At 42.8% G+C, this 24,223-nt stretch overlaps 3 protein-coding genes and 1 long non-coding RNA gene across 15 annotated transcripts; 2 read left to right on the forward strand and 2 right to left on the reverse strand.

The window, feature by feature from the left end:
- Window positions 1–1,915: 1,915 nt before the first annotated feature.
- LOC112277115 (uncharacterized) lies at window positions 1,916–6,255 on the reverse strand. 7 transcript variants are annotated; one of them, XM_073531174.2, is made up of 10 exons: window positions 6,173–6,255; window positions 4,980–5,770; window positions 4,713–4,774; window positions 4,546–4,600; window positions 4,046–4,144; window positions 3,580–3,666; window positions 3,330–3,446; window positions 3,029–3,121; window positions 2,821–2,851; window positions 1,916–2,662 (listed from the first exon to the last, which is right to left on the reverse strand). In XM_073531174.2, exons 2-10 carry the CDS (start codon window positions 5,079–5,081, stop codon window positions 2,436–2,438), a joined length of 873 nt encoding a protein of 290 aa, XP_073387275.1. In that variant the 5' UTR covers window positions 5,082–5,770; window positions 6,173–6,255; the 3' UTR covers window positions 1,916–2,435. The 7 variants fall into 7 exon arrangements, with proteins under 7 accessions (XP_073387275.1, XP_024364864.1, XP_024364867.1 ...); XM_024509096.3 differs by having other exon boundaries at window positions 6,026–6,243; XM_024509099.3 differs by having other exon boundaries at window positions 6,091–6,224.
- A 1,806-nt stretch (window positions 6,256–8,061) lies between these two features.
- LOC112277247 (F-box protein At1g47056) lies at window positions 8,062–10,236 on the forward strand. Its single transcript, XM_024509367.3, has one exon. The coding sequence runs from the start codon at window positions 8,113–8,115 to the stop codon at window positions 10,150–10,152; it is 2,040 nt and encodes a 679-aa protein (XP_024365135.2). The 5' UTR covers window positions 8,062–8,112; the 3' UTR covers window positions 10,153–10,236.
- A 405-nt stretch (window positions 10,237–10,641) lies between these two features.
- Window positions 10,642–11,294, forward strand: LOC141044931 (uncharacterized). Its single transcript, XR_016501075.1, has 3 exons — window positions 10,642–10,778; window positions 10,930–10,964; window positions 11,156–11,294. It is a non-coding gene; the product is annotated as an uncharacterized LOC141044931 (long non-coding RNA).
- Window positions 11,295–16,281: 4,987 nt separating this feature from the next.
- On the reverse strand, window positions 16,282–22,925 carry LOC112277617 (two-component response regulator-like PRR37). Of its 6 annotated transcripts, none has more exons than XM_024510163.3 (9): window positions 22,334–22,925; window positions 21,196–22,014; window positions 20,580–20,741; window positions 20,247–20,380; window positions 19,919–20,104; window positions 19,663–19,768; window positions 18,779–19,235; window positions 17,628–18,576; window positions 16,282–17,365 (listed from the first exon to the last, which is right to left on the reverse strand). In XM_024510163.3, the coding sequence occupies exons 2-9, from the start codon at window positions 21,818–21,820 to the stop codon at window positions 17,261–17,263; spliced, it is 2,724 nt and encodes a 907-aa protein (XP_024365931.1). In that variant the 5' UTR covers window positions 21,821–22,014; window positions 22,334–22,925; the 3' UTR covers window positions 16,282–17,260. The 6 variants fall into 6 exon arrangements, with proteins under 6 accessions (XP_024365931.1, XP_024365930.1, XP_090103907.1 ...); XM_024510162.3 differs by having other exon boundaries at window positions 17,628–18,597; window positions 22,334–22,920; XM_090247781.1 differs by having other exon boundaries at window positions 22,307–22,917.
- Between the last annotated feature and the right edge of the window lie 1,298 nt (window positions 22,926–24,223).

The raw sequence follows: 24,223 nt of genomic DNA on the forward strand, positions 1-24,223 counted from the left end.
ACTTCTATTTTTAAAAAAATATATAAAATATATATATTCTAAAAATAAATTCTAATTTTTAAACTATTTTATTTAATAAGAAAATAAACCAAAGGTATAAATATTATTAAAAGAATTTAGAATTATAAACATACAATCAGCCAAAAACATAGAAGACCTATTAAAAAAGATAATCATAATTTGATTATTTAAGATTTTATTTCTTTTATTTTAATAATCATCAAGAAAGTAAGATCTTTTCATTAGAATAATAAACTTAATAGTTTAATATTTAAATTTAAGTAATATATATATATATATATATATATATATATAGAAAAACAAATCTAAAAATAATTAATAATTTAAGAATCAATTCAAGCTATATAGACTCAATAGACTTTAGTACTATAATTGAAAAAATTGCTACAAAAACCAAAGATAATATTATTGGCTCTATTCTAAAATGATTGATCTTATTTATTGATTATATTTGTAATAATAGATTATTAAGTATAATATTTAACAACACATCCATTAATATTTTTTAGAATAACTAATTTAAGTTTTACAAATAAATTTGATAAAAAAGAAAAAATAAAATAAAAATTAATCCAAGACTTCTTTCTTGCCAATCATTGATAGAACTTGATTGAAAATTAAAATATAATGGAATGGAAAAAGAATAAATTATTCTTGTGCAAAAAAGACATCACTATTACAAAGCAATTTTCTTAAAAAGATTTAGAAGAGCACCCAAATTTTGTAGATTTCTTGTCTTTTAATAATACAATTAAATTCTTTTAGAACAATTGCTAAGATGGAATTAGATCCCTTGTATGACTAAAATAAATCAATTAAAATATTTATCCTATTCACATCTTAGAATATAGAATTAGAAGTGGTGGTTTTTCATATTATTTTTTAATAACCTTGTAGAACAATCAACCACACCCTACAGACCTCACAAATGTTATTAATTAAATAAATATTTTTAGACCATGAAAAGATCCAACTCACTTCATAAATATTATAAATTCATCTAAGAATAATTCTCTTCAATATGAATTTTGTAAAGTCTTTTGCTAATACAAGCACATTTATAAAAACCAAGCATAGAATTACAAAGATCTTATAGGCAATTATAAACCAATTATCCTATGAAGCACTACTAAGAAATCTTTGCTTAGGTATTAAGATTAAGGAGATTGTTATTAATTTTATATTACCTCAATACATTAATAAGAACAAAAATTCATTGAGATTTTCTATGATTTTGAAAAACACAGTATTAAAATTAATGTATAAGTGTCCATTAACAATAGAAAATAAAAATTATCTAATTATGATACATAAACAATAGCCAAAATACTTAAAGACAATTCACATGGGATTCTTTTAGCTACTATTGAGTTTTCAAACCTATTGTTTTTAATATCTAAAAACTGATGGTTACCTATTCTAAAATCCAATAAAAATAAATAAATAAATAATTGATTGCAAGCTAGTGATTGCAATCAAATTATATTCATACAAAGAATTACAATGTCTATTTGACCTAATACAAGGATGTTTCCGTTGTTATTTGTTATTGTTATTAATATTCATTGGAGTACACACTACAGTTTGTAAAATTAAAGAACACACTGCGTTGAAGAAATAGTGTCTTCATGTTATGGAGACAACATATACAAACTGTTCACTTATATGAATACAATTTCTCAAGAATTTTGATGGTATGTCGAGTGTTGACCTTGGGAAATGTTTTGCTTCATAAGCACAAAAGTAATGTTCTAGTTCTGCCCATTTTTGCTTCAATCACGGGTTCTGATTCAACATGAACTTGAGACAGAAATGACACTCCCAACCACGACAATCAAACAAAACTAGTTCCTTCACAAGTGAAAGCGTGAGTCCCCACTCCATGAAAGCTTAATTGAGATGGCACAGCATAAATGTGGCAACCACGTCTCCGAATTCCAATTGAGTTGTTCCAAGCTCATCCACCTCAAACTAAAACTTTGAACTGGTTTAGTAGTTGAAAAAAAAAACTTAAGAAGGAAAAGCGTATTTCTTGTGCTCTTCACAGACAGCCTATCTCACAAAAACACCTCATTAGTGGATGCACCTCTCAGGTAACAGGGTATCTAAACAGAGGGAAATTCAATAGGTCTGCAGAAAATATCTAGGTTTGAACGACGTGGTATAGTAGCTGTACTATAATCAAAGGTACAGCTTATGTTTCACCAAGACATCAGCAACTTTTTAAACAAATGTCTCGAATTCGAATCAAATATGAACCTGTAATGCTAACCGAAGTAGGAAGGGCCACGGCAATTTTACCTCTATCACTGTCACTAATAACTGTAAACATGTTACACCTCTACATATAAAATATATGCACGATTAAGTCAAAAATACATGTAAAATTCTAGATAAATTTGGAAAGAAAAAAGCTACAGAGCAGTGTCAATTGACTTGCGCATAGCAGCAGGCTGAACATCTATGCCATTGCTCAGAGAGTCAACTTTGATGATCAATGGCTGTCGAACATCCGACAGATTGTCAGTGACACCAACAGCTTCTGCAGCTGCGGTCAATGATTCATCGTCACCTCCATTTTCATCAATTGCATTACGCAGTGCATCCTTTGCAATGCGGGTGATCAAAATCCCAACCACAACTGCACAATGTGACCATTTTTGTGTTAGATGCAACTATAAAAAGCAACTTGAATTGTGTACTTCAATGCTAGATAATAATGGCAATCGGGGAGCAGTGTATTCGATTGATGCTAGAATAATTGAACTTGCAAAATCACGTTCCATATTTGAAAGTCACCTGTGGTTGCGAGGCCAACTGCTAGCATTATCTGCAGATACGGTCACAACATAATACAAGTTTCATCAAAAACAAATTCAGCATACAATCTAATTCTGCAAATTGTCGACGTACATTGGTCACTCGTAAAAGCTCATTAACCATCAGAACAATTACGGCAACAGAGAAAAGACTTAATTGAAAGTCCACACTTAATAAAGATACTTACAATGCGAGTTTTGGTGAAATGTGATTCACCATGAGTTATGTCAGCAATGTCTTTGATTGTTGTACCCACGTACACGAATGCCAATGTGCTAGGCTGCAATAGCGATGGCAGGACCAGATAAATGTATATGTAACGGCTAGGATACAACATTCTTCTCCATTTAACGAGATGCATGGTCTGCTGAAGAACAGAAGATATGGAACAGGATAAAACCATATGACCACAGGAAAGCCTGAAATTTAGGCATTGGAACGCAATACTGTAGGCAAGTGGACTATGATGCAAGGACAAAGCATTGTACCATCATGCCAATCCACGAAGCTATGATGTAGGTGGTAATGCCAATGGGTGTGACCGACAGGAGGTAATTCAAGACATTGAAGGGTAGCAGCGGCACAAGCCGCAACAATAACACGATCTGCACAAACAAGCACGACTCGTTAACACTTTTTTCCAATATTGGTTTCTTCAATGCTACACATAAATGAACAAAAGAATAGTTGATAAATATAAGGCACTATCAAATATTTATGAAAGGAAAACATTCAAACCTTAAAACCGGATTTGCGAACAGCAACCGCAATGGCTTGAAATTGTGGGTAGTCCTTAAGTTTGGATGTCACATACGATCTTCCAATCTGTAACATTTACAAATTAGTGTCTGTCCATCACAAGTGCACAAGATTTGTGAGCTGATTAGCGAATTATGAAGGGCGAAAATGATAGTGTTCCAGCACAAGATCCTGTCACGGGACAAGTCAGACTGAACAGGCAGTCAACAGCAGCGCAGTGTGTGACTTCCAATAGGGAGAATTTTAGGCACTAATTTAGTGTCTAACCTTAATACTGCAGATGACCAAATTGTTCCAAATTACACAAACTTCAAGATGAAGTTCCTAAAGCACATATACCACTGTACACAATTACACAGAACTTGCAAACAAAATGTACGAGACAAATACGGCACCAAGCATGATGACTTGACAAATATAGTATCACTGAGAAGTTTAGGCTCACCGTTCTTCCAACCCAAAAGGCAGCAGTAGCACCCATAGTAGATCCAACAGAATCCGTCAAAAAACCTAGCATCAAGCCAAACAGGTAACCTCCACCTAGCTGTCACAATCAGAGGCAAGCTTCAATAAAGTATTACATGATGCTTTCCTTGGCAACAGGAAGAACAAGCCACTAAGTCAAAGTGCTCACACTTACGATGCTCCCCTCTGAATGGCCTTGCTAATATTTTCTAGAAAGATAATTCTCTATGCAGTGGTCAAAGAGTGTGGAAGAGTTCACTACAAATGACTTTACAATTTCTAACTCATAATCTATGAACGGCATTAGCAGTAAGAAGTGACCTCAGAAAAAGAAAAAGAAAACCAATACTAAATACAATTCAAAACGACTTGACTGTACACTTGTCCGCACCTAAAAAAAATAGAACAAAAAAGCAGAGTAATTGGTGGGGTTCAATATCTACGAGGTGATTACGATGAGTTGCGGAAATGTAGTGGTACCGTAAGGATTGATGCCGGAATAGCCAAAACTGTGCATGGAATGTACGCCAATGCTCTAGAAAAAGCACCTGCTGCTCATTAGAAATTCAATACCATTGCCTCTGTATGCAAGGAATAAGGGCAAGTGAGAATAAGAAAAGGAGAAGAGTGAGGTGATAGTGACTTACAAGATGATCGGGCCCCAAGGTCCAACATCCTTCGACACCCAAATCAAGAATTTGTTCAAAATCTGCATCCACGTGTAAAAGAATCATTCTCTAAATTGCCAGGTCAAAATCCAAAGCAGCAAAAGTAGAAACACTTATGAATCCCATGATCATTTAAAGCCTCTAAGTCGTCTGCCGAACAAAGTTACCAGAAGCGAGATAGCATACTGACAAGCGAAAGAAGCTTTCCATAATATTTTTGATGCTAAAAGCGCATGTGAACAGTACCTTTTCAACAAAATGAGAAACATGTGGCAACTGTGCGATGGCGAGAAGGGTAAGTAGCACTGCAAGGACACATACAACCGATCGCCACAAGTTTGTAGCCATTTTTACTGTCCAGCGCTAGTGGCGTGCGTTTTCCAGCTAGCTGAACCCACAAGTGAGCGGAATTCGCCAGAATCAACACTACATTATGCAATCTGTCTACACCTTCCGCATCGACACATAAAACTTTCTTTCCTAGTGGCAATTTCAGAACTTCCTTGCTTCACAAAGAGAGCCTTGTATCCAACTGTAAATAATCTTTTGTTTCTATACGGATTTTCCTATTATACGATAGTAAGCATAACTTCTATTCACTTCTCATGTAAAATCGAACTATACAAACTCTGGTTAAATAAAACCAAAACTCCGATAGAAACCCGCCCCTCCATTCCAATGGTTGCCTTGATAACATAATCAGAGAAGCATCTTGATCCGCTACAACCTAATTGTAAACCCCGTCAACAGTAGAATCCATCGGAAAGCCGGCGATGGGACTGCTCAAGAGTTGAAAAACTCTGCATGGCTTGAGCCGCACTATGTAAAACTCTGGTCTCTCCAATCTTGTTAGAATTCAATGTACCACCGGCCTCTTCGACCTAATCCCTCCGCAGGCAATTTTCAAAATGTGACCCACTTTGCATTCACGATTTCTGATGAAAAATCTCTACGAAGGCCATATATCATAATATACAAATCCGAAAATGTTCAAATCTTCATAGACATTCACCAATACGGAACTTCAATTCATCTTCCTGCAAAATCCGCAAATAAAGGAGAAATTCAATTCAACGGAGACTCGACGCCAACAAAGATAATGCGAACACTCACTCCAGCTCAATCCACCACCAAACCAAGAGATCCCGGAGACGCACTTCCCAAATGTTACTCGAAATCCACGCTACCAGATCCAATCCAGTATCACAAAAACAATCTCCACATCGCCGCAAAAAATTAAAAAAACCCTAACATGAGGCTCACACGAAGCTTGCAACTACACCAAGGCATACCCTTTCAGACACTGAGAAACTTTGCTCGCTCGCATTCGGGTAGCTGGACTAGATCTCTCTCCCACCTCTCTCAACTCCGCGATCCGAACACATGACCCAAACGGAGAAGTGAAGCAACCATCGCTGACAGGTAGGATTGGCAGGCACCGTAACCGGGATCGATCAACTCTCAAGGCGTGTGATGTTCTGCAGATCAGCAAAAACCCGTTGCAGCGGGAACCGTGTTCTTGACCAAACGACTTACCCAATTTGTAATTTCACTTTTTCGTGTAACTCCCACCGACGCTTAAAAAACCTCAAAGAAAACGCAATTTCCATTCAATCTGCACAGTTTGAATGGGAATAGTAACTTCCGGCGGGGATTCAGGAGCCACCGGCCATGTGGATGACGACGATATTGATGGTGAGGCTGACCACTGCAACAGATGAATGTTATTGGTATAGGATGAATGTAGGTCGGCTCTAGTGCGTGCATTCCAATAATAGTACTGCACGGGACTTTGCTTTTAGGAATTAACTTGCTCTCTTGCGCCAAAAGGCAGTTAGACACGGTTATAAGAAAAGGAGCCTGAGCGTGCCAAGTACACCATCGACTAACGACTAACAAGTAAGACTTAAGCCTATCCTACAAGCCTTGAATTCCAAATAAATCTCAACTATAGATATAAATATTTTTTCCAAACCCATCATTTTTCCCTTAAGCCAACTTAGCTAGGGCCTCTGTCTTATAATTTTTCTTTGGAATTCATTAGTACTACTAACCTTCATTTATTTTGTATTTTTTTTAAGAGAATGTTAACTAGATCCATGTTTTTAATAAATTGGCCTATCTGTGATGAAGAATATGGTAATCATGATGAATGTGGTTGGATTTCATTGGTTTTGGATCTAGTAGTGGAGAAATGAATGTAGAGGCCATTTTTTTTCTCATGATGGTTAGGATGGGTGGATCAATTTAGTAAAAGTTAGGGTCTATTAAGATTCCCCCTTTTTTTTAATACTCAATATAAGAATTTGTTAATGTTTAAGTAGGCAAAATATATAGATCTAGAAGTGGTTCTTTCAAATTAAAGAGGCAATAGGCTACATGCTATATCTCAATTGTAGTTTTTGTCTTTTTTGGCAACAAAATACATTTTTTTTTTGGCTATACCTCTATTTTAAAAAAATTAAATTAAAAATGATATTTATGTACATATGTGTGTATATATTTATAAACATTAATTTTTTTTTAATTATTGTGATTTCATCTTAGAATAACATATATTACAATTATTTAGTAAATCTTTCTTTAAAAAAATTGTATTATTGTCTGAATTGTTGTATTTTTTCGTTTTTTTTAAATATAATTTTTTTTTGTTCAAGTCAAAAACATTTTTTATAGGATTAAAGTATATGCGTGTGATTATATTTATTTAAAAAAAATTTAAACGTAGAAAACTAATAAATATTCTATTTCATGAATATTTTACTTTGGTTTTACACATTTTGTACTCTGTACATAAAATTATTCTTTCAACAAATAGGTTCTTTTGCATTTTGGTTTTTTACTTGTTTCAAAATCATATCATTTCCAGTTCTTGTAACTTAACATTTGGAGGATTTGAATGAGTTTATATGTATCATTAATAATTTATTCCGTGTTTTCATGCAAAAAAAAATCTAATGTAACAATTACCTCCTTTTTACAGAATAGATGATCATTTCACTAAGTGTTCAAAAATTGTATAAACTATTACACAAAATCATAGCACTTATTTATTTTTCGAACTTGTAACAAATTTATTTTTATTTAAAATTTTTTGCATCACTGTGCTTTAAAATGAACACTCTGTACCAAACCCAAAATTATGATTCCACAGTCACAAAAATCGTTTCATCAGCATAAAAACCGACAAAAAAATTGATGTCTGTGATGCCTCTGCTTGAAGGCCTTGGACATATGACAGGAAAAATACAACATAATGTATTATGAGGATAGTGTGAAGAATGGGTGTAGGGGATATACGGATGAATGAAACATGAATGTGCTAATTACCCAATCCAAGAAGAACAGTGAAATTTGAAGTACTGGATGAAAGTTGTGGATGAGAACAGAATCAAGTGAGAACCGGACACAGACCACTGCCGCTTACCCTTCACCCCATGCTCCAAGCTCACGTCGCTTCTCATCTCTTGAAGCACCGCCTCCGCCTCTTCGTTCAATTCTTCCCCGCTGCAATTGCTCCAAGTTTCACCAAATTTGGCTCATGTCCGCGATCATGGCCACCGCGGCCTTTCGTAGCCCTTCTTCACACAGGGATTCGCAGCAGGAGATGATCGCAGGTGTGGAGCAAGAAGTAAAAGGGAAGGTGAGTCAGGGCACCAGGATGAAGGAAATTGGTCATGGCGATGGCGAGAGCGGGAGGGAGAGCGAGGAAGCAAATGAGAATTCGATGGATGTGGCATTGCGGGACGCGGGTTTGGTAGGGCATATTGTGCAGGCTTTGGAGAGCGATGTGGACCGGCATTCCGCGGCGTTAGTGTGCAGAGTGTGGAATGAGGCCGTGGCTTGGGGCGCGCACAAGCTTGTGGTGAGGTGTCGGAAGTCGCTGGCGAAGCTGGCGCTGCGATTCTGGCACATTACAGATTTGGATTTGTCCAAATGCACAAATCAGCTGGAGGATCGGGACCTTAAGGTTGCCGCGGCGGCATTTTTGCGGCTGAAGTCATTGCGAATTGGGCATGTTGATCAGATGAAGTGTAAGGTGACGGAGGCGGGCGTGATGGCCTTTGCCGAGAGTTGTGTGGATTTGGAGCATGTGCGATTGTCTTCGTTTCCAGTATTACGCGATGGCGGATTGAGTATGCTTATTCAGAGGTGTGCTAAGTTGCGTATGTTGCACCTAGAGAGTTGTAGAAGCCTAGGAGACGAGTCCTTGGAGGCTATTGCGGGGTGTCGTGAGTTGCAGGAGCTCAGCTTAAGAGGAGAATTTAGGTTTACGTCGTCGGGTTTAGCGGTGATTGGTGCCAAGTGCGGAGAATTGGTGAAATTGGTGCTAGAGCTCGGCGCCGTGAATATTGACCCGGTTTTGAAGTCTGTCGCTCATGGCTGCCACAGGCTTCGAGATGTATCACTCAAGTTTAAGACTGCAAAGCTGCGGGAGCTTTCGCTGTGCACATCTCTTCGTTCACTGGCTTTTGAAAGTGATGAAGAGGATAGGTTGGATGAGGCTGTGGTTGCTATCGCAACCTCCAACAGTAATCTAATTGAGCTTACGAGTGTCAATCGGCTCAGCGACTTCGCGGTAACTACAGTGATTCTGAAGTGTCCAAGGCTACAAGCTCTGCACCTGGACGCAATGAATGTTACGGAGGGTGTTTTACCCTATATCCAGCAGTGCAAATTTCTTTCAGATCTTTCTCTTGATAATTTTCAGAGCACTGGGCAAGGGCTTGCGGAAATCGGGCTGTGTGGACTAGATTTTAAGAAGTTTTCTCTTTCACATGCCCGGGGAGTCCGAGATGTGGAATTGGAAATTCTGATTCATGGTAACGTGCAACTGGAGCAGTTGAACCTTCGAGGCTGTGTTGGCCCTACTGCAATCGGCTACTCTGGCATTGCTTTGTGCTCTAATTTGCGGCATCTTGATTTAAGTTTCAGTACGGTGGATGACTTGAGTCTCATCAGCATAGCCAGTGGGGTGCAAAATCTTAAACAACTGACTATTGTGAAATGTGAGGGCATTACTAACATGAGTGCTGTTGCTCGATTCACTGCATTAGAATCTCTTACACTTGATCATTGCTCCTTCGTTACTGACGAAGGACTTGATATCTTGTCTCGGAAATGCACCCGGCTCATGCATCTCAGCTTGGCTTTTACCAGAGTCACAGACGTTGGTTTGGACAATATAAGCAAGTGTGAGATGCTACGAAGCTTGAGAATACCTTATTGCAAAGGTGTGCAGGGAGCAGGAGTAGTTATTGTAGCCAGGACTTGTGGATGGTTTCAACACGTCGTAATGAGCCATCGATTCCAAGGGTCCCGTACTGCAGATACGCTCAAACAACTTTGTTGCACTGTGCGCTATGAAATGGATGAGACGGCCCTAGTCCCTTTTGATGGGAACCTTATTTTTTTCTGAGCATTTGAACTCAGCAACTAGTCCTTGCAACTTCTTTGTAACGTGCAGATCAGTTTAGCTAAACATGAAATGTTCGTTATCAGAGACGAGTTTTTTTTTTTTCTTTTTTTTTTTTGATCTGTTCTGTTCTGGAGGAATTTTGTCGTACTATATGATCACTTGTATGTTGCAACTTGTGATTTAATTCATGTCTTTGAACAGGTTGTAGTCTTATTCAACGTTAATGACTTTCATCCTTTTCGATCGTATTTCATGAACAGCATCAGAAATCGCGCTAGAAAGAGTTGCAAATGCAAGCTTTTATGTATTTCAAAAAAAAATCTATATTTTTATTTTTTGTATATTTAGCACCAGTAATTCAGATTCTGAACTCGTCTCTACTTGTTGCTTCTCATGTGGCAACTCTTACCAACATGTGACAGTTGGAGACGTGCGGGACCTGGGGGATGGGACGTTCAAACTTTCCATTGCTCGTTACCATGTAAACAGGGCCTGCAGTTCTGGATTACAATTTAGGAATGTGTAAAGAACTACTTCAAGATCTCCCAGGGCATGAATAGTAAGTAGCTAGCGGGTAGCGACGAGTTCATAAGCTGCGCGTAGCAAGCGTCTCGAGTTGCGATTTAGTATAGTTGATATGAGTTATTGTATCGCGATTGTTGTCAACCAATTTTAAGGTAACGTCTTGCACCGCGTTAGTCCTGCCTCTTGCCATACTGGAGTATTCCAGACATATATACCAAGAGGCGCGCATCTCCCTTAACGCTCACTACACAGACCCATTGCACGACGCGTGACTCTGTAAGACTCCAGTAAGTACCTTCCCCCACACCCCTTCCATTTCTCAAAACTAGAGGTTTCTCTTGTCTATTACCTGATTTTGTGTCATTATGCGTCCAATGATTTTCGAACTTTTAATAAGATTTGCAAAATGTAATGCACCTACGATCCTACTCATTAGACAAATAGTAAACGATTTTGGGGGATTAATAACTTAATGCAGCATCATATCAAGTTGGAACCACTGGTCTGAAGAAAATAATAGATTGCATTAAATTCTTCAAAAGAGGTAAATTGAGATACATAATGTATAAAGACCTAATCCTAAAATACCTTATTCCAATTTTTGTATTTTGATATTCACAATTTTTCTCCATCCAATAGATTTCTTTAAAGTATTTTATAGTATTTTGAATGATGTCTTGAAAAATCTCCAAATGAGTTTACAATAAAAAAACATATATTTATTTAAAAAGAAAGTTTAATATATATATATGTATATTCCCTTTAATATTTAGCATATTAGAATCAGTTTTAAAAAATTCAATCTTTATAGATATTTTATTATAATTTATCTTATAAGCAACAATCAGATTGACAAAACAAAAGAATGAGTTTTTTTTGTATTTACTATAAAATAAACAAAGTAAACACATAATTATATTTAATCTGTTAATAAGTCACATCAATGCAAAAATACAATCTATTAAACATGTTTAGTACCAAATGTAGGCAAGTATACAATAAATAAATATAAAATATATAAATTTTATATTTCTCATTTTAAATTTCAATTATATTGTGTTGGCCCAATGAGCCACATTATTTGCACAAATTAAAGACAAATATGAAAAATAAACACAAAGGATTTCCTATCATATAGTAATGCTTCAAAATTGTATTAAATTGTACACTCCATAGTGGGCATATAATAAAAAACTTCTAAAACCCAATAAGATGGGTGGATGAAAATCCCAACCTATCTTATACTAATTCTTAGAACAACAAGAATAAGTATTAACTACCAACCTCCATGCTAATCCAAATGTCATGCCAAAACAATTGTTTATTTGTTGCTCAGAAACATACTAGTTATTAATACATTCCACCCTTTACTGCTTTAATCCTACATTATTAGTGTTCAAATTTCGACCTCCAATTGCACTCTTTTAATATTCTTTAAAATGCTCTAATATTTTAGGGGAAGGAAAAAAACTCATGCTTTTACTAAATAGATCCACCCTCAATGAAGAATATGATAATCATGAAGAATGTGGTTGGTTTTTATTGGTTGCAGATCCAATAATGGAAAAATAAATGTAAAAATCATTTTTCTTTTTCTTTTTCATGATGGTTAGGATGGGTTGGTTGATTTACAAAAAACTTGGGTCTACTTTTACACTATTTTTTGTGATAATCTTTAATACAAAATTTTCAGTTCGTTATGTGAACTGGGTGTTGGAATGGATCGGGAGTCTGTTTCTTGGAGCACTGCTTCAGCTGATCGCTTGGGGCGGGGGGACTCCGGGAAGTTTTGTTGGCAGACTGGAACCAACAGCAGGTGATGCGGTAAAACTCGGGAGATTTGAATATTTGGGCGGAAATTCACATTGTTACACAAGAAGCTTAGTTGCGATGGAGCGGCTGATGATGCTGGATTGATGTTGGTGAATGACCAACAACATTTCCGTTGTTCTTACAGGTGGAAGAATGTCGTAGAAAACGTTGTGAGGGTCGGGATTATTTATGAGCTTGCTGAAAGAAAGAGCAGCTGTTGAGGGACGTGACGGATTAGGGCTTGAGAGATGGCGGGCGATAGAGGGAGGATTCCATACTTGGGAAGTCACGGTTATTTTGTGTCGACGTCGAGCGATGAGGAGGACAACTTCGACCGCAGTCACGAGTACTACAGCTACGAAAAGTACTGGAGAGGTGACAAGGAGCGAAGTTTGCAAGGGGCTGCGGACGAGGTTTGTGACGACAAAAACTTGCCGCAGATCGAAAGAAGCGGCTGGAATCAAAGCATTGCATACCCCGCACTCGGTAAGGCAGGTTGTGTGAGGTTCAAATGTTATCCAAATCCCGATCGGAAAATTTCCAACCATGTACCAAGCACCGAAGCTTGCCAAGATTGTGTTAACTTTCAAAGCATGAGTGTGTATTTGTCCTCGGTACAGCTCCGAAAGTCCAAAGCGTGCAGCGAAGCGTCGAATTATTCCCTTCAACGAAGTCTAGAGCTCATGGCAAGAAGCACCTACACTGACATGGAATCAGATGAATTAGCGAAGAAAGGGTCAGTGCAGGTTAGCGCCAAGAAGCGTTCAAAAGGATGCGATACAAGATCTCAATCTCTTCAATTTATTCAACCCAGTCGAGAAATTCTCGCCTGCGCAGTTATGAGGGAGCTTCCAACTAATAAACAAGTAGCACAAGTGGATCATCTCGAAGAAATCTCCGATGCTGCCAGAAATTGGATTGTGAGTCTCGGCAAGGCAAGCGACGGCAGGGTGAGCGGCAACTGCGATGACTACCTGTACCATGACCCCATAGATTCGGAGCTTTATTACAGTCATCCTCAAAGTTTTTCGCAACCCGAAGTTAAACGGCTGCTGGGGGAGGTTCAAAACTCTCATTACAAGAATACTTCCGACCTCTTCATTGTTGACTTGGAAAATAACAGCGAGGCAGCAGAACTGTATCCTTCCAACACTAACTCTACCGTTAGACCTCCGCTAAAAGAACGCAAAGGTAAAGCTGCACATTCAAAAACGAATGTTGCGGCATATAAGAGAGATTATACTAGGTCACAATTGCAGAAGGAATTGGTGTCACGAAAGCGGTCACAAGAAAGGGGTATACCTGCCATGAAGAAAAAGTATTCAACTGATGATTGTGGTCCTATACTCAAAAGCCTAGAGCTAGTGAAGACTTTTGAGAGCGACTGCTTGAGCAGAGAAGAACATTGTCTTCGAACTCGAGAGAAATCATTTCGTTACACAGACGGTGATTTGGTGACCTCGGAAGGGGAGAAGCAAAGAATACAACAAACGCGTGTCAGAATTACGCCGATGATGAAAGTCCTCATGCACATGGATAATTTCTCGCATACGGATCGTCCTTTTGCGGAAACTGATCATGAAACAGGAGGGATAGGGATTGAATGCGAGCAAGTGCCATCGTCACCTCCATGCACGAGAATTCAAAAAGATAAAAAGGATGTTTCAATAGTGGCAACAACAGAAATGGCCCCTCACAATGCTGGCGAGAGGAAGGAATTTTCGACTTGGCAATCATCTGGAGAAAGTCGAGAAACCTCTCAAATAGAAGTAGTTCTTGGTCTCATGGATAACCTCAGCACGAACACATTATCATCGTCACCAGAGGTAATTACAGCTCCAAAACATCGAGAAAATGCAGAAGCCAGAGGGATGGTCAAGCTAGGAGTTCCTGCTTACACAAGAAACAAAGCAAAGATCCTCACAAAAATAAACCAGAGTAGAGGAGTTCGAGAAATTGGCTATCAGCGATCAGATGATTCCGCAGGAAGTAATGTCATTGATATTGGTAGAAAAGAGGCAGCAAGTCCTCGCTCTAAGCATCTGCGTAGGAGGCAACTCCAAACGCTGAAAGTTGTGGATCATAACACTCCACGCAGTGATGCAAGGGCCGTAACCACGACTTTGAATTTGCCAGAAGGCAGTCGGAGAGCTGGAGATCTTAAGGGCACTACATGCACAAAAATTCTCACTACCGATACAATCCATTTAGAGAACTCGAGAACAACTCGAAAGCATTGTAATCCTAAAATAGACGACGAAATCAGCAGCTGTTTTCCAGAGAAAGAAAATAATGCTCAAAGCGAGGTCTTAGAACTCGAAGAAAAAGAAAGTATTGAGTACATGATGGCAATTAGCGAAGACCAAAGGCTTGAGATGAGCAGCTACCCACCACCTCCACAGGGTGAAGAGAAAACCTCCTTGCTCCAATACCCGAGCGCTGAATCACGTGTAGAATGCTACTCGCAGGAGGTGGTTCAGACACAAGAGCCATATTCAGAGCTAGATGTTGATGTTCAAAGCAACACGCTGCTGCAGCTACTACGAGAAATGCAAAACCATCGTCCTGGACCTGCTACGATTTGTGACAACACAAACGCAGTAAAAACTGGAGGAATGGTGGATCCTGCGCCTCAGCGTGGATCATACCTAGCCCAGTATCTGAAAAAACAGAGCAGGGCTGGAGCACGAAGAATAAGTATGGACAAATAGATCTGCATTCTTTGATTTCCAAGTCTTGAAACCCATCGCCACAGATTTCAACATCAATTTCTAACACCGCGCAATGCGTTCAGGATAGTCGGTGAATTTCTAAATCCGCTGGACTATTGTACCTGTGCATGTGTATTTGTTTGATTGTTGGGTTTTCTACCCATTGTTTAATGGAAAAGAAGAAGTTTGGATCGGTAGCTGTTACAAGAAAAAGTTTCATACGTGTTAGAAGGAGCTTTACTGCTGTGCTGGGTAACTCGAGTACATGGAGATGATGGATCAGGACGGGGAATGGAGGGGTAGGGTCCCAGAGGACTACCATTCCCTGCCAAAATAAAAACTTCTGTGACACCAATTACTACCATGTTTATTGAGCGGTTGATCCCAAAGTCCTGCACTTCACACGTGTTCCAAGGACATGCACTTGAGAGATACATTTGTGTTGGGACCATTAAATTTGTTGAAACACTCCATCTCCAGGTAGTATCTGTATCATCCATGGGCACATGCAAACCATCGGAGATGAGGCTTACATCGCAGAGTTAAACTCGGTAGGAAGGTCTATGTCGGAGAGTTTTGTTCCAGTCTAGAAACTCGATGACGGTAAATGATGTAAAGATTACTACACCATTTATTCAATTCACAAGTGTCCAGGATTCAAGCTTTAGTGGTGGAAGGTAGGACCAAGTTGTATGAAAGATGTACTATTCTGTATACGAGGAATTAAAGCGAAAAACGCGATTGATGGGGTTCAAGAATATTTGATGTTGTAAGTCAACATTGATCCTTCTGAAGCGCCAAAACAGACGTAAAAATTTCTTCTTAGCATAAATGTTATTTGTTGGTATTTTCTCGTTTACGAGAATGCTCAGCCAACTGAGGGGAATGTTCATCCCTGACATCAGAATGACGTACTCAAATTTTGTCGCATCATGTGAAAAAACCGCACACGTTCCATGTGCAGCATCACCACTCACAATTAGTAATGTAGTGATATGAACACATTTCTCTTAATGCAGAGGCCCCGAATGCATTTCTCTCACGGTTTTCTCCATCTCTGCCTTCATCTGCCTCAATTGGGTACCACACAATTCAATTTCAATTTCAAAACTTCGATGCGCAGGTACACAGCTCTTCTCTGCAACATCACCTTCATCATTTCCGTCCCGTACAACTTCAACAAGTCCACGGCTTCCGATAACATACAATACACAAATACCTTAATTGCTAAACTCTCTCACCCGAGATGAAGGTGCTGCAACTGCACTCTCGTCCTGTTGCAATACAACTCCAAAAGCTTCCACAAGCTGAATACGCATACTGTGTAAATCGCGCCGATTTCACGGCATGGAAGTCCTGCGAAAATCAACTCGACTTCTTCCCTTCTTGGTTAAAAACTCGATGACTAAACTCCAGGTCGCGCAGAGTATCCAGTACCTCCGCACGTTTCACATCTCCGTGCCAAATGATCTCAGAGGCCACTGAGCGTCGATTCCTTCCTGAGGGCAATCTATCCGTCTGCGCTGGCTCCACACCCCCCTTGCTTCTTTCTCTCCACATTCTCAACGCTGCGATGCAACACTTCGCACCCACCTACGCTTTGAGCGCAGTCCCTGTTGCCCGACCATCTCGAAAAACTAGCCTCCTATTGAAGCTCACAACTCACTTCACATCACATGAGTTGTACTCTTCTCTCACATAACCAAAACGGTGACTTGCAGCTCGGCTGCAAACCGCAACCCTTCATTCCATTCTCTTCGCCATACAATGCGGATTCCAAAAAAATAGAGCCACCATCACTCCCCTCATCAAGGATTGCGATGCACTGGGATTGTTCAAGAATTCCCTCCATTCATCTTCCAAAATGAACACCATCCTACTAAACAGAGGAACTAGAAGCCTCGCGCGTACAACGTCAGAATCCAACAGCATGAATGGCAAACACAGATCCCAGCCACTCGACCCCAAGTGACGGTCCCCACCCTAAGCTGTGATGGGAGTCCACTGGAAAGGTGAGAAAATAAACAGACACAACCAAAACCAATGAAATGAAACATATTCTACTCTGCATCGCCGGCAGACGGATCATGTGCCGCTTGTCGCACAAACAGTCCACGTACTCGCGGTCTTTGTTCCGCAAGCTTTTTCCTGCTTTGATAGCGCACCTGAATACAACACATCACCACAGCTTTATCGTCAGTGCACCATCCCACCGCAATACCTCTCCTACCTACCACACATCCTCTTTTCTCACCACATACACTCGCTCCATGGTGCCCGTCAGATGCGACCGCGGCCCAAATGCAACTCGCCTGAACCTGAACCGCCAAACAACCAAGCTGCCGATACTCCGGTATATTCCATGTGCCAACGTCCATCCAACTCATCACCACACGGAATCTCAAGAAAAGGCATGCAAAGCCGTACCTTCTTCTCAAAGCACCGCTCCTTTCTCTTCTGCCTGAACTTGTTCAAGGCAGCCTCTCGTCTGGCAAAACGTATCTGTTCCGTGCACAACCCGTTGCCCCCGCTCACCCCATCCATTGCTGGATGCGTCCCACCCACTCCATTATTCCCGCTGTTGGCGTTCGCCATCGGGGTCACGACAAGTCCGTTCTGTCCATTGTTCACGCCCGTATTGCTTCCCGAAGCGCTTCCGTTCATGGACCCGTTCCCGTTCCCCGTGCTTCCGTACCCGTTGCTGCTCCCGCTTTGACCATCCACCCCGGTCGACCCACACCGTGGAGCCCCCGACATGGGAGTGATCACCGACTGTTGCTGCTCGTGTTGCACTCCTGCATTTCCAGATGGTTGCCCGCCGTCCCCGTGGTGGTGGTGCGTGTGCTGGTGGCTCGGTCCAGCTTGGGAGTGATGCCCAGAACCGGGATTCTGTTCTTGAAATGCGGGTGTTTGACTGTATACGTCCACCCTCTCTCCCATGTGTCGGGCCGATGCTGCCATCCACGCGCTCGCGTGCGCATAATACATCGGGTGCATGGCCGGACCATACGCTCCACCCATGCCATCGTAAGCCAGCATCCCAGGCGGTGGGATTGGAATCGCCATCGGCACTCCAGGTGCTATCATTGCCTCCTCCGCGCTCTGCCTTGCACTGCCGTACCCATCCGCTCCGCCGCCGTCCTGCCCTCCAGCTGCTTCCGCGCTCTGGGGATGCAGAGGAGGGGGCGTCGTTCCCTCCGCGCTCCCTTTCGACGACCCACAACGCTCCATTCCCATCCCCAGACGAAGAGATCCTCCGGACGTGCCGCCAGACATGCCGTACACTCCGTATCCACCAGACATCGGATACCCGCCCACAGGAAGTGAATTCCCGGGCTGGTGACATTGTTGTATGATGGTTCCTCCGCTGCCATACCTGAAACGGGTTGCCACAACACTGTGCAATACCCGTCACTTCAAAGCGTCCAGAACAAACAAACACAAACACCTCCCGCTCATGCAATCCACCAAGCTCTCACCATCGGCCAAGCTCAACATCGCACTTCACTAACTGCACGCCCAGCAATGCCCAAAACTACAGCTCTCATCAGTGCAACCGTAATTTGTCTGAACTGCACCTAGAGAAGGCCGACCCTCCCGAGTGCCGCAGGGGTTGACGCTCTTCTGTATCTCCATCGTTGTCCACGGCCGATCGAGGCCGTTTCAAACTCAACTCCAGCATGGAACCGAAGTCTGACCCGGAGTGGTCTTTCGGACTGCTCCTCCCCCGCTGATCCAGTTCTCCGTCATCGTTCTCACTCCCTTCAGCTTGCTCTGCACCCTGCGTCTGTGGCTGACAAGCTATACCATTTATCAGGTCCACGGCCTTCAGAGAAGACTCCTCGGTAGTACCATCTTTTCCGCTGGTTGATGGACTCTCGACGTTGTCTTCTCCGGGTGATGGCCCTACATCTTGCATCACACACGCATCATCGTCGTCTTGTTGCCGCCCAACATCCGGCTGCTGATCCAGCTTTGCGGTATTACAAGTAGACCGACGAGTTGCCATCTCCAAGTCATGCCCCATCTCTTCATCTGCCAAACCTACCACATGTAAGCATCCCAAGATCCTCACACCTCTACTCACAGCACAAGGCACAGCCACTAGATCATGAGAACATTCACACAACCTCAGTTTCAAGTAATTGACTACGACGGGAACTCTACCCACTTCAAATTGCGCGCCCACTCTAATTTGTGAGACAAACACTTCCAAACTACCGACAAGCTCAAGCATGAAAAACCAGCAATCCATCTGCCCCAACTTCAGCGCCCAAATCATGCACTACATGTTACACCAGACAAAACCATTCTCAGATCACCTCACACTTCCTGAAACACGCCTGGACATCCATTACCACCGCGCCAGGTTATCCCAAATATTTCATCCCCATATCCCGTCCCTCGCCAGGTATGCAACAACTGACCCTTGACACTAATCATTCCAAACCCCGCAACTCACCCAGGTTGGCACCCGTCTCTTGAGAAGTCGCTTGCCCCTCCTCGTCTCCATCTGCAGCTGCCGTTACTGCGTTGTTCATTGGCACCAGTACGGGTAGTGTGCGAGCCTGCACCCATTGCTCTCGAAGTCAGATAATCCTCTTGCACACAACCGGCTGTGGAAACTCGCTTTCCGCAAACCGACCGAGCCTAAAAGACAATCAGTATCCTCCGCGACGACAACGGCATGCGTGCGTTCACATAACGGCGTCACTTACTTGATTACCACTGCCATTGTCACTCCCACCCTGAGCATTCAACCGGCTGCTCCCATTGTCACTACCGTCGCTGCTGCCGTTCCCATCATTGCTTCCACTGGGATTGTCATCCGCCTCAACTCCACGACTCTGCGGCCTGGCTACTTCGCCAGTCTGGCTGCCACTCCCGCTTTTGCTTCCACTCGACTGTTCAAATCCACATGTGACAGGTCACGCACCGTCCGTACAATCTCAGCAGCCCATAAGGACCCTTCACTGAACCCACATTCTTTCGAGACATACAACCACACTAGTTGAGCAAATGTAAGCAATCGGAACCATCACTTACGCTGTGGCACTTCCTCCACACGTGTTGCCATAGATTCCTCAACTCGTTCTTCCTCACAGGTTTTACGAGATAGTCGCACGCTCCTTTCGAAAGGCAGCGGAACACAATGTCCAGGCTGTCGTAGGACGACATGACTGCAGACAACACATAGCTCAGTTCACCTGAACGCATGAGAACATCTTGAGTTGAACATGAAACCCACTCACGTGCCCGAGATACAGCGCGCCCGGGCTGGCATGCGAAACCATGAGACACTTGTTGACATGAGGTGACTTAACCTCCGCTGACGCGCTGGGCAGCATAATGCCGAGGTGAGAGGGGATTGAGACTTACTGACAATAGGCACTCTTCTGCAAGCCTCCCGTTTCATCATCTTCGACAGAAGCCCAACTCCGGACAGACGTGGCATCACCACGTCAGTCAAAACCAAGTCGAAATTGCTGTTCGCGTCTTCCAGCAGCCCCCAGGCAATCGACCCATTCGCAACCGCAGTGACTGGGACAGGCACAAACCTTCCAGTTCAGGTCTAGACTCCACATCAAAAAACCAACGACGACATGCTACCATTAGGACAGTTTCGACCATCCTAGTTGAGCCAGCGGAGTGCAACTCCATGTACCTCTACACCGTTCCTCTCTTAAAATTTCACACTCACAGGTAATTTTCATAAAATTGGCAACCGTATAATGACTGCGACGAGTAAGAGCACCTCCCTGTGACCTTCTCCTATAATTGCCATGCATCTGTTCCAATATGATTGTACAAACAAACACAGTGTCAAGTTCTAGATCCACTAGAGTGAGGCATAGTTGTTATAAGACTATTTCAATTACACAATTTAGTTTTTTCATTTATTCATGTTTTTTTTATTTGATCAATGTTTTGTGTTTTGTATAACTAGCGCGCATACGCATCACACACGTCTACTGGAATCAGGAAGAATAACGACCTTCATAGTCACAGTTACGAAGTAGAGCTCCCACCACGTGCCTTGTTGCGTCGTCATACTCCACCAGTAAAATTCTCAGACTCCGTTTCAGTAGGAAGCTTTCCCAGCCAACCCCACCCTGGGTTTTTGCAGCCACATCACCCCCATGCTGCTGCTGCTCTTTCGTCCGAGCTATTCCCTGTGACCTCGCCTTGTCGCGCGCAACAGCAGCCACAGCGTCTCCTTCTTCATAGTGATCTTCGGCGCTACCGTCTCTGCGTCCATCGTCGTCCGACTCCGATGTTCGCAGCACGTCGTTCCCTGGGAACTGGTGATCCAACTCTCTCCTTATCTGCTCTGCAATGTCCTTAAGATCTTCCCGTGTCTTCAGAACAGAAACTGCTGAACGGCCGGCCACGTTGCGCCCCTTCTCCAGCCTCGCGCCGTTCTCACTGTCCTCTGCGACTTTACTACCAACCTGCTCTCTACCCCTATCTACTTCCTTGTGCGCCTTGTACCCACCCTTAATCCTCCATTCTGCACCCACCGGAGCTTCCACATTGAGCTCAGCGCATGCGGTCCCCCCAGCCAACAGCGGCCGTAGAGGCCTCGACTCCGGCTCAGCCTTACACGAATCCCCAGTCATAAAGTGAACTCCACTCCTCCTACACCTGCTGTTTGGTTACACGGCCCTCCACCTGCTCCTCCACAAGCTCTACCCTTCAGATCCCTGCCCAACGCTCAATCTATATCTCGGAACTCCGGGGGGTCTCCGTCGCAGTTCGCAAGACATTCGCTACCACTCGTGACGAAATCGTATGACCTCTTGGGCACTCTCAACTGTCCACACAACCAAGTCCACACGGCACCTCCATGTTAACACTTCATGCCACACTTGCTCTACACATATACCATCGTGCATATACTCATTATCATACAACGGCGCCTCAACACAGGTCGTACAACTCTATAAGATGCTCCAGACATGTCAAATGGTTCACGCATGCTTCATTTGGTCTACTGCCCCAGCGTCCACAAGTTCCAGATACATAAGTTACACAAGCGACGCAATCTCGGGCCTCAACTTTGAAGATCACATCCCAGGATACACATAGATGCACGAAAAGCTCGCCTTGAAACATCAGATGGTCGTTCTGACCTGTGCCCCGCCAGCAAAACACTCGCTCACCGCTCCCACTTCTTCGAAATTACAAAGATACCCACTCGGAAATCGTGAATCACACCATCGTGCTACGGAAATGCTATCATATTTGGCTTTGGGAATCTAAGGCCCAAAACAGCATACCTCACAGAAGCACCGACGAATGCAGTTCACAGTTAATCAAACAACATGGACATATGAAAAATTAGATAGACGTCAGCGAACACGAGCGGGCTCTCCACCACACACGCATACACCCTACTCGCGCTGATCACTAAAACCGCTGTCCCAAAGTGCGGCAACACCCCGAGCCGCACAGACAGCGTCGAATTATGCCCTGCCCAACACCACTTTCGCTGCGTCGGACAGAATCTGAAACGGAGAACCTCGGCACAACAACGGATGCCGCGCGGCACACTCAAATCTCAACCGATTCGACCCTGGTTTCGACGATGCTAAAGTCAGCTAAGCACAAGCACTCGAGAGAGCATCACACTGCAACGAAGGGAAAACCTAATCACGGACGACAAACGGAAAATTGTGCAGGAGAGCTCGGCTATGGCGGCAACGCGGGGAGCAGGAGGGCAGAGCAGGCAGACCTCAGAAACGAGCGAGGGCGGACGGAAGTGGTTATAGGATGTGATCACGTGGCACGCTGGAGTGCGCAAATTTGATTGTGAACCTATAGCCGCATCCATAGGGAGGAGCAGATACAGATTTACCCCCAGTCGCCTAACTCCGCCCTTGAGGAGGCGAAATATCTGCCCCGGCCCTCGGCTCCTCAGAGCCCAGCAATTGATTTGCCCAGCTGGCCCCGCTGGGACACGCTGGGCCAATGGAGCTGGTCCCCTTCTGGTCCGAGCTGGCAGTCGGTACTTCCCGTTCTCCCCCTTCCCCGTTTATTTACATCCAACGTCAGATGCGGCCATCGCTGATGATTGGGACCTGGACCGGAAGAACTATCCGATGAACGAACAGAGAGAAATACAGGCGATTTATCATCCCAATCCCCGGCCCCGGGCAGCTTGTTATTTCAGTGGACTGTTGATGCAAAGGGCAGTGAGTTCTAAAATTGGGTCGTTGGCTCATCACAGGACCATGGAGTTTGAGTTCAATATTGGGGGCATGCACACCTGTCAACATGTTGCCATGCGGTGAAGCGCATTTTTTTTTAATAATAACTCAGGGTTGTGGTTAATATCTTGAAAATAGAATTTTTCAACAAAACATGAAGAAACTCACTGTTCACAAACACACTTACAATTTTGCTTGTGCAGTAAATAAGACGCTGAGTGAATACATCCATCATCAGCTTTTAAAGGATTTTGCAGTTGTAAAGTCATTGCAAAATTGTGCGGAAGTACTTGAACAACTAATTCAATGTCCACGGTGAGCAACTTTTCATTCGTAGTGCCCCCATCTGTCATCGTGGTTGCGTGTAGGGCCTTACGTTGGTGATTATGGAGCCACTGGTAATTAACAAAGAACCTATAATTAATATTTAAGAAAAATTATATGTATGAGTGTTTGCAGTAAAAGGTCTATGTTCGTGTAGACTCCACCGCGATATTTACTCATCTGCTAACTCGTACCTAAGCATTGTGAAATTTGGGACTATATCGCTGCTACGAGAGTCGAACCTGAGCGACACGGTGTGTACGCGCGGAATTTGATGATTTGGGTGCATGAAAGCTACAAAGCAAGGTCTCATGATCATCCCCGCACTCCGTTGAGGTTTGAGTAGTCGGAATTCGTTTGCGCATTGTCGTTGCGTAGGGCAATCGATTTTGGAGCTGGAGAAGTGGACCAAATTGTCAAAATTGCATAATTCCTTGGAGGTTGTAACACTCCTCTGACGGGACGAATCTGTTTATCGTACATTCTCCT

The sequence above is a fragment of the Physcomitrium patens genome, chromosome 25 (genome assembly GCF_059467195.1).
Source record: "Physcomitrium patens ecotype Gransden chromosome 25, ASM5946719v1, whole genome shotgun sequence".
NCBI lineage: Eukaryota > Viridiplantae > Streptophyta > Bryopsida > Funariales > Funariaceae > Physcomitrium > Physcomitrium patens.

Bases quoted from the DNA above. Each gene is read 5' to 3' on its own strand.
- LOC112277617 (XM_024510162.3), bottom strand. From the start codon at position 21,820: ATGACTGGGGATTCGTGTAAGGCTGAGCCGGAGTCGAGGCCTCTACGG. The intron at 20,742-21,195 runs GTCGTTATTCTT...TGCCTGTCCCAG, and splicing joins TCGTAACTGTGACTATGAAG to TCACTGCGGTTGCGAATGGG. The intron at 19,769-19,918 runs GTAAGTGACGCC...CAATGGGTGCAG, and splicing joins ACAATGGCAGTGGTAATCAA to GCTCGCACACTACCCGTACT.
- LOC112277247 (XM_024509367.3), top strand. From the start codon at position 8,113: ATGAGAACAGAATCAAGTGAGAACCGGACACAGACCACTGCCGCTTAC.
- LOC112277115 (XM_073531174.2), bottom strand. From the start codon at position 5,081: ATGGCTACAAACTTGTGGCGATCGGTTGTATGTGTCCTTGCAGTGCTA. The intron at 4,145-4,545 runs GTACCACTACAT...TGATTGTGACAG, and splicing joins TTCCGGCATCAATCCTTACG to CTAGGTGGAGGTTACCTGTT. The intron at 3,122-3,329 runs GTACAATGCTTT...TCGCTATTGCAG, and splicing joins CTTCGTGGATTGGCATGATG to CCTAGCACATTGGCATTCGT.